At 36.4% G+C, this 9777-nt stretch overlaps 1 protein-coding gene across 1 annotated transcript in view; it reads right to left on the reverse strand.

Moving 5' to 3' along the window:
• Arpc2 (Actin-related protein 2/3 complex, subunit 2) overlaps positions 1-9546 on the reverse strand; it is a 93580-nt gene extending 84034 nt beyond the window's left edge. The window contains exon 1 of the mRNA XM_090379609.1: positions 9387-9546. Coding sequence (XP_090235735.1) covers positions 9387-9460 — 74 coding nt within the window. The 5' untranslated portion in view covers positions 9461-9546. The remainder of the gene's footprint in view (positions 1-9386) is intronic.
• Between the last annotated feature and the right edge of the window lie 231 nt (positions 9547-9777).

A 9777-nucleotide genomic window follows, 5' to 3' on the forward strand; every position in this document is an offset into this window, starting at 1 on the left:
TTGTCTACAGACGTTTTTGGTATATTCATTGCAGTAATTCTGATGATAATATATTTCTCACTTATATTTGTTTTCCTAGTTACACCAAACTAACTCAGCATTACACTGGCAAATAATGTCAGCCAATATGTGCTTCTGATTAAGAACATAGCTCTTCCTCACCTCCTCTCCTGCCTGTCTCTTCTGTACACTGACCCTGAATCACATACAAGAGTGTTCAATTCAGGCTGGCTGGTGTTTGATAATTAGAATAATTAATGAATTCAGGAAAATGAATATGCAGCTTTCAAAGGCTAACAGCTAGTTTTTGGAGAAGAATGACAGTTTAATAGTACAAATAAGGGAACTTAAGGAATTCAGAGCTTCATCCCAATTCACCAATGCAGTGGTAAATTAGGATAAAGCTCCGAATTCCTTAAGTGCAGGTATAGAAGATGGACTTTTGCAGTTATAGAAGTCCAGAAAAAACACATCTACAATGAAATGGGTCCTGGTTTCTCAAAATATACTTAGCATCTTAGTACCACCGTTTAGTACTACCACTTCTGATATCCCTATAATATTTACAACTGACAAACATAAAAGTAAATAAGGTATGTGGAGCTTATGGAATCTACCGTTATATTAAAAGAAACAACAAAAGACGCAACACTAAATCTTTAGCCATAATTTGAGTGCATCCTTGGATTCAGGGGAAGACCCCAGAGATTCTAGATATGCAAATGTCTACCCTATTCATAAAGGAGGTTCAAAGGGCAAACTGAGTAATTATAGCCTTCAGGCTTGACGACATCATAGCATAGTTACATTAAAGGGAGATTTTGTCTGACTAGTCTGATTAGCTACTATGATGTAGTAACAAAGAATCTGGATGCAAAAAATAGCCTTCATATTATATACTTAGATTTCAATGAAGCTTTTGATACTGTTCCACATTAAAGACTGTTGTACCAATTGGAGCAGTGTGGCATCAGGGACAAGTCAACTACCATGGATAAAGGAATGGTTGAGTGGCAGAAAAGAGGGTGGTTATTAATAGTCACTGCTCTCTGTGGGCCCTTTATTGTTTTCAGTATTTACTAACAATATTGATGAAAGCATATTAAGCTCGATGTCTAAGTCTGCAGATAATATGAACTCGGCAGGGTAGTTAATGATAACAATCAGGGTGTGCTACAAAAAGACAGAAAAATTAGGCAGATGGGCTGATAAGTGGCAATTGAGGTTTAACATTTAACAAATGCAAGGTACTATATAGGGGCAGAAGTAATCTGAGAATAACATAAATTGGGTTGTACTAACTAAAGGTAGTGGAAAAAAGAAAAAGTAATGGTATAATCTGATAAGAAGTTCTCTGAACAGTGCAGTCGGGCAGCTAGGTCAGCACATGGGGGTTCTGTTAATGATAAACATCAATTTTAACAGTAAGGACAAGGAGATGATTATCCCAATTGTATAAGGCAATGATTAGGTCACATCTTGAATATTGTACAAGTCTGTTCGAATGGATGCAGAAAAGAGCAACAAAATTAATCAAGAACACAAAACAGTACTCTTACCAAGAAAGATTACAGTTCTGCAACTTGCAGCATTTGGAAACTAGGCACTTGCGAGGAGGTTTATTGAAGTGTTTACAGCTGTAAATGAATTGTGAGTCAACTAAATGCTGATGGCATTCTTACTGTTTATTGGATGATGATTGGATAAATTGAAAAAGGATGGTCGCAGAACAGATACGTGAAAATTTGCCTTCAGCCAGAGAAGAATTGATTGTTGGAACAAATTTTCATCTGGTAATCATTATTACTTTTTTTTTAAAGCTGATGCTATATAAGCTTGCTTTCTTGCATCATTTATCACTACTAATAGCAAAATAAATTGTCAGGAATATTTTTCAAGTATTAAAGATTAATGGGTGTTTCTCCATAATCTTAATCAATATTAAAAGAACTTATTTTCAAGGTTATCAACCCATATCACTACATATTTAGAGACCTTTTATTAGTCTCTTTATTGATAATTTAACGTACCTGGTTTAATATTAAGGAAAGAATAATAATTATAAAAAAAAAAAAAAAAAAGTTTCCCTTTTCATAAACAAAGGTGAAAATGTACTTTACTGTCATTTAAATATCTCTGTCATGATTGAAAAATAATGAGACCGAAGTCTACTTTAAAACCAATCAATGAGTTACTCTTATATAAGCAATTTCATCTGTGGATATAAAAGAAGGAATTTCAGGTGTAGTTTTTTTAATATAACAAGGAGGATCAATGTTCTTGAGTAGTCCTTCAAAAGTGAACTACTCTATTTTGCGATTCTAATAATAAAGAAAAAGAATATGAAGTCATTAAAAAATCTTAAGAAGCACTATTTTACCCCCCCCCCCCATATCACAATTAACAGGGTAGTCCTAGAGGAAATGCAGTGAGTGTTATGCACCCAGGCCCAAGACTGAAAAGGGCCTCAAACTCTAACAGAGAGGGTTCCTCAATCCAAAGAGAACTCCTGTTTGCTATTCTTTTCTCACTGTTAATTCTTGCACCTCAGCCCCGAATATACCTACTGTGAAAGATAAGAGATTTTGCTTTTGTAAAGGTGACTACAATGGTCTTAAGCAATTTTTAAATTCCTTTAAGTGGGCCCAACTGCAAATTCTAAATTTCAGAAATTCATGGAAGTAATACAAACTAATGAGGCATATGGCAGAGAAGAAAAATGCATGGGATACTTACAAATTAATACATGACACAGAAGCCTATGATAGATACAAGTTGATATGCAACCAAGTTACAAAGGAGGTTAGGCAGGCGAAGGCAGATTACGAGAAATCTTTGGCAAGGGATGCAAAGAAAAACAGCAAAGAGTTCTTTACTTATGTAAACTCTAGAAGGAAGGGGATGAATCAGATTGGTCCACTTGATATTGATGGGTCAACTGTTGATGATCCTGCTCAGGTAGCTAACAAACTAAATGAATATTTTGCATCGACATTCACACATGAGGAGTTATTCAGCAAGGGGAATGCCAGAGGTGTAGCCGACCGGCTAGCCGTGTGGGTAAAGTACCTGCTCGGCAACCCAAAGGTCGCGGGTTCGATTCCCGCCTCGGGTTTGGATCAAAGTACTACAAAAACCTTGGGAGGTGCAATATGGCCACAGAAGCCGATGCGCCAACAACTACCAAATCAAGAAAAAACCAAACCAGAGGTGTATTCAACTCTAGCAGTAAGCTACAGAATCTTGAAATAACTGGGAGTAAAGTGGAGGAGAAACTGTTGAAGATAAACACAAGAAAGGCACCCGGGTGGATGGAATCTATCCAGTTATATTAAAGGAGGCAGCAAAGGAAGTAAGCAAACCCTTAGCCATAATTATGAGAGCTTCCTTGGACTCAGGGGAGGTACCCATAGACTGGAAATGTGCAAATGTGACCCCAATTCACAAAGGAGGATCAAAGGCTGACACAAGTAATTATAGACCTGTGAGCTTAACTTCTGTTCCAGGAAAATTAATGGAGGCACTGGTTAAAGAAGCACTGCAGGATCATTTAGACAAGACTTCAGTTATAGCTCAGACACAGCATGGTTTTGTTAAGGGAAAGTCTTGCCTGACCAACTTGATTGGATACTATGATGCAGTCACAAAAGAACTGGATGCAGGGAATAACTTTGATATTATATACTTGGATCTTAGAAAGGCTTTTGATACTGTTGCACATGGAAGACTGCTACACAAATTGGAGCAGTGTGACATTGGAGGCAAATTGCTGCTATGGATAAAGGGATGATTGAGGGGGAGAAGACAGAGAGTGGTAATCAATGGACACTGCTCATCGTGGACTAATGTTATTAGTGGAGTCCCTCAGGGCTCAGTGTTGGGTCCATTATTGTTTTCTGTATTTATAAATGATATTGATGATGGTATATCAAGCTTAATGTCCAAGTTTGCAGATGATACAAAGGTTGGCAGGGTTGTCAAGGACACTACTGACACTATGCTGCTGCAACAGGATCTGGAAAGGTTGAGCAGATGGGCTGAGAGGTGGCAAATGAAGTTTAACATTGACAAATGTAAAGTACTACACATGGGAAACAGCAACCCCAGAGCAACATATCAACTCTGTGGTACTACACTGACAGTGGTAGAGAAAGGGACTTGGGGGTGGTTGTGCAGGCAGATATGAAGTTCTCTGAGCAGTGCAGACGGGCTGCAAGAGTAGCTCATGGAGTATTGTCAATGATATACAGGAATTTTTCCAGCAGAGATAAAGAGGTGATTATTCCATTGTATAAGGCAATGGTCAGGCCACACCTAGAGTACTGTATACAGGTCTGGAGGCCTCATTTCAAGAAGGATGTAGAGCTGCTGGAACGAGTACAGAGAAGGGCAACAAGATTAGTGAATGGAACAAAGGGGTGCTCTTACGAAGAAAGGCTTAAGTTTTGCAAATTACAGTGTCTGGAGACTAGGCACCAGCGAGGTGATCTGATAGAGGTGTATAAAGCCTTGAATGGTTTAAGCATGCTCAATGCTGATGGGATTCTTCCTCTAGCTCAGAAAAATCACCTGAGAGGGCATAAATTCAAATTGAGGAAAGACAGATGTAGGATAGACGTGTGGAAATTTGCCTTTAGACAGCGGGTGGTTGGTTGGTGGAACAGACTCCCATCCCTTGTGGTGGAGGTTGATAACCTAAATAAGTTTAAGGCTCAGCTGGACAGGTATTTTGAACGAACAGAGGGGTGAAGTGGAAGTGGGTTTTTTTTTTTTTTTTTGGCTGATGCTGCATAAGCTTGCTTTCTTGCATCAAATGCCTCTACTAATGCTAATGCTAAAGCTACAAAGTTTTTATACCAACTACAAAATATAATTCAAATTTAAACATAAATGGATATCAGATGAACTCGTGAGACTAGAAGCAAAGTAGAAAAATGCATGGTGTATTTATAAATCAGCAGGGGACATGGAATCCTACAGTAAGCTCAAACTAGTCTGCATTCAGGTTACTAGGGGGGGGGGGGGGATTAGGTAGGGTTAGATCATGAAAACAAATCATAAAAAGTCCTTTGGCTAAGAATGCAAATAAACCCTTGCTTATGTTAACTCAAGGAAATGAAGGAACAACATCTGTCCACTAAATATGAATAGCATAACTACTGATGATCAGGTTGCTGACAAAAGACATACAAGGTGTGGCAATAAAGTTTCTGGACTGGTGCTGTTGTGGGTCATGTTCGATGAGTTTGAAAATAAATGGAAGAGGTATGTTGTAGTTCAAGTTTCCTCCAACAGATGGTACAGAGATTGTCCTGTAGGCTGACAAGTTGCAAGCAACAACCAATTTCGTTGGTAGCATTCAACGTTCCATGTCACAACTTTGCAATGGAGCAATGAATGAATATAAAATTTTGCTTTAACTGGGAAAACCTGCAATAGAAACACGAAATGTTAAGTTGTACCACTGTGTGTTTGAATGGTATAAGCAGTTAAAAGATGGACACAAGGATATTCATAAAAACCCAACAGGTGGGCATCTATCAACCTTTCAAATTGCAAAAGCTTGGGTAATTGTGGCAAGAGATCATTGTTTGACGCTCAGAATGATGGCTGATGAGTTGGATATGAATAAGAAGACAATTCATCAAATCTGCATGAAGATTTAGGGAAAAGGAAGGTCTGTGCAAAATTTGTGCCACTGCATCCTCACAGATGAGCAACAGCAATAAAGAGTGTCATCATGGGAAGACTTCATCCAGAAAACCGTTGACGTCACTGGAGATGAGTGTTTCAGTATGACTCAGAAACAAAGTATCAGATCCTGCAGTGGACTTCAAAATCATTAACAAGGTCCAAAAAGTTTTGTTTACAGAAGTCCAGGATCAAGACAATGCTGATCATGTTTTTCAACAAACAGGGTATGAGAAACAAGGAATGTGTACCTGAAGGGGAGTGAGTCAGTGCTGAATTCTATATGCAGATACTTCAAAGACTACTGAAGCACATTTCCCAGGTGAGGCCAGAATTTCAGTTGAAAGGCAGCCGGTTCTTGTTACACAACAATGCCCCCCACCCATTTCCACACTTGTGAAGACATTTCTGATGAAACATGGCATTGTACAGATCAACCATCCACTGTACTCTCCTGATCTAGCATCAACAGACTTCTTTCTTTTTCCCAAGGTGAAAACTGCTCAGGATGTTGAGGAAGACATAAAGAAAAATGTAACCACCAAACTGAACATCACTTCTTTAGAAAGCCTTCATTGACTTTTCAGAAACTTAGAATGGTGTAATAAGTGGGTGGTAATTACTTTGAATAAAAACATTTTTGAGCTCTTTAATTTTGTGTTCTTTTTATTACACCATTCTGGGAACTTTATTGCCACACCTTGTATTCCCAAAGTTGTTAGGATGGGAACACCAGAAGTTCACCAACAGGGAGCTAAATGATTTTATTATAACTGAAAAAAAAAAAAAAAAAAAAAGCGGAAGAGAAATTGCTGAAGCTAAAAGTAAATAAGGCACTTGGGCTGGTTGGGATTTATCCAATTATATTAAAAGAAGCTGCAAAACAGGTAAGCAAACCCTTGTCCATAATTATGAGAGCACTGGTGGATTCAGGGGAGGTCCTGTAGATTGGTGGCATGAAATGAGTCTCTTATTCACAAAGAAGATCAAAGGGCAATGTGAGCAATTATAGCATATAAGCATAACTTCTGTTTCAGGGAAAATAATACGGTACGTAGTTCAAGAAGTATTGATCATATTAACAGGAATGGAATTATACATAAATCACAGCTGGATTGATTAATGAGGGCGGGAAATCTGTCTAACCAATTTGATTAGCTAATGTGACACAATAACATAGGAACTGGATGCAAATAATAATTTTAACATCATATATTTAGATTTCAGTAAACTTCTAACACTATTCCATATGAAAGACTCCTGTACAAAATGGTACACTGTGACATTAGGAGTAAGTTACTGCTATGGATAAATGAATGGTTGAGTGGATAGAGGTGGTTTCAAATGTGCACTTCTCTTCTTGTATTAATGTTATTAGTGGAGTCCTTCAGTATTAAGTGCTACACCCCTTACTGTTTAGTATTTATTAATAATATTAATGCCTATAAAGTTTACTAAGTTTGCAGATGATATAAAGACTGACAGTGGTAATAACAGGAATGAAGACATACTACTACAGCAAGACCTAAATAAATTAGGCAGATGGACTGAGAAGTGGCAATTAAGGTTAACATTGGCAAATGCAAGGTGCTACATATGGGCAGCAGTAATTCCAGAATAACATAAGTTTGCAGATGATATAAAGACTGACAGTGGTAATAACAGGAATGAAGACATACTACTACAGCAAGACCTAAATAAATTAGGCAGATGGACTGAGAAGTGACAATTAAGGTTAACATTGGCAAATGCAAGGTACTACATATGGGCAGCAGTAATTCCAGAATAACATACCAATTAGGTGGTACAACACTCAAAATAGTGGAAAACAAAAGACATTTAAGGGTGATTGTACGGTCATGAAGGTCTCCAAGCAGGGCAGAGGGGGGGGAAGATAATCCATTACCATACAAATAGTATGGTAGTGAAAAGTAATGTTATTATGGCAAAGTTGCTGAACAAGAAGTCCTTTAGCAAACAATACCAAAAATCTATCAAAAAATATCAGATGAGATATCAAGAAAGCATCTTATTGATAAAAATGAGCAGACTGATATATCCACTTTTTTTTCCCCCATTGCTTTCTTAACCTTACCTCATTTATGGTGGATACCATATTCAGGGTTTTTTATTTTTTCATATATTCAGTCCTGAGCCATAATAAGGGAAAGTGCTTTTAAAAAGGCCTTCTTTCCCAACTTTTTCCTGGCAGTTCACTTCCAATTATTCTAGATTCAAAAATTTTAAAATTCAATTTTGAAAAGTACAGGATACCATTAATTCAAAAATAGAAACAAAAATAACAACAACAGCAACAAAAAAAGGTATATTTTGAGAGGCTTTCTTGCTGCATTCTTTTAATGCTACACTTCTCAGGAGCAGTTGTTAGGTGATGTTGTATGGTACACCTCTCATAGCAATGAGGTGAAAGTCAGGTATCAAGGTCTCACCTGATATATTTAGCACCTCACTTAATATAGTAGTATCAGTTATGTAAGTGAAATACTAAATGTAATGAGTTCCTGATACCTGGGATTGCCTAGTGATGGTACTTGTTAACAATTTGTTGTTATTAAATATGTATTGTGAAGCTTTTTCACAGATTTTTAGTTAATTCTCGATTTGTTCTGTAGTGACACACTGTGCAGGTTTATTTTCATTTTTGAATACACATCCATTGTATCACGTTTATTTTTTTATTTCATGCATGCTATTTTTATTTTCACTTTTTTATGTTATACTATATAGTGATTCGTATGTCAATATATAATTTTAAAAAAATTGTAAAATATTATTATTAGTAAAACATTTTTCGTAAGCTTACTGCTAGTCAGATATCAGTTTTTTCCCATTACATTGCAAGAAAGCAAGATTAGGTATTAATGTTTCGTTAATACTGGATAGAGGAACGTGCAATTTTTAAAAAAATTATTTTCACAAAATTTTTCATTTATGCAGAATATACTCTTGCTTTGCTGTGCAATCCACAAAGCTTCTACAATAAAAGTGATCACTGTTCGAATCGCCATAAACTTTCGAATAAAACAGCATATAAATATGCCCTATATAAACGAAATGTAAACCCAAAAACTGTGAATGTACTGATGATGCAAGAGTTTAGAATACCATTGTATGCGATCGCCATAAGCGCAAATTCGATAATGCACACAGTTACTGAGAAAAAAATAAATAAAATTGAGAAACTCATCCAGAAATTCTGTACTATGCTTTTCAAAAGTTCGTAATATAAAATAATGCAAATTAAAAACATACTTGTACTGTCCAAAATATATCAACGGACAAAATGCCAATAAGGTTCACTGGAATTACAGTAAAAACACATGCAACAATTCCTTACAGAAGGGATTTTTCTCAGTAGAACACAATTACATTATTAAATTTGAATTATTAGATTGCAGTTATTTGATCTTTATCTGCATACCACTCCTGGATCGTAACTCAATAATCCAGTATAAATTCAAATTGCAAGTTGTTATCCGGTTCTTCATTGCACATCTATATACATAAATGAGGAATACGAGAGGGAATGAGAATATAAATTATCACTGAAATAGAGAATTGTCTGCTGCACTCCAACATTCAACACCGCATAAACATGATGAAAGTTGACAAAATTTGCTAAGCCTATTATTGCATAAAATTATTTAAAATATATATAATTATCCATCACTTACCCCGCTAAAGCATTTTTAAATTTCAGCCGAAGAATATCCTCAACAATCCGGTTATTAATTTCTAACAAAATCATTCTGTTACTAAAACATACAAACGAATAGCACCCTTCCCTGCTTTGACAAACAGCAAGCAAGGAACTTGGAGGGTGGTGAAAACGGATGTGATTTCCTGCGGTGTGGAGAAATGAGTCATCGACTCTGATTCGCTCAGCAGCAGGAAGTCAGCCATTTGTATAGCAGTACAGGTAAAAAAAAAAAAAAAAAATGAATGAAATAAATAATAGATTTAATAAGCGAGAATGTAAAAAAAAAACATTAAATTTTATAGAGCAAAACTGGAAAAGTAAAATACACACCAAGAGTTAATAAAAACCTACGGTAACAGTCACGT

Source organism: Mastigoproctus giganteus, chromosome 1 (assembly GCF_048544385.1).
Source record: "Mastigoproctus giganteus isolate SK-2022 chromosome 1, ASM4854438v1, whole genome shotgun sequence".
Taxonomy (NCBI): domain Eukaryota; kingdom Metazoa; phylum Arthropoda; class Arachnida; order Uropygi; family Thelyphonidae; genus Mastigoproctus; species Mastigoproctus giganteus.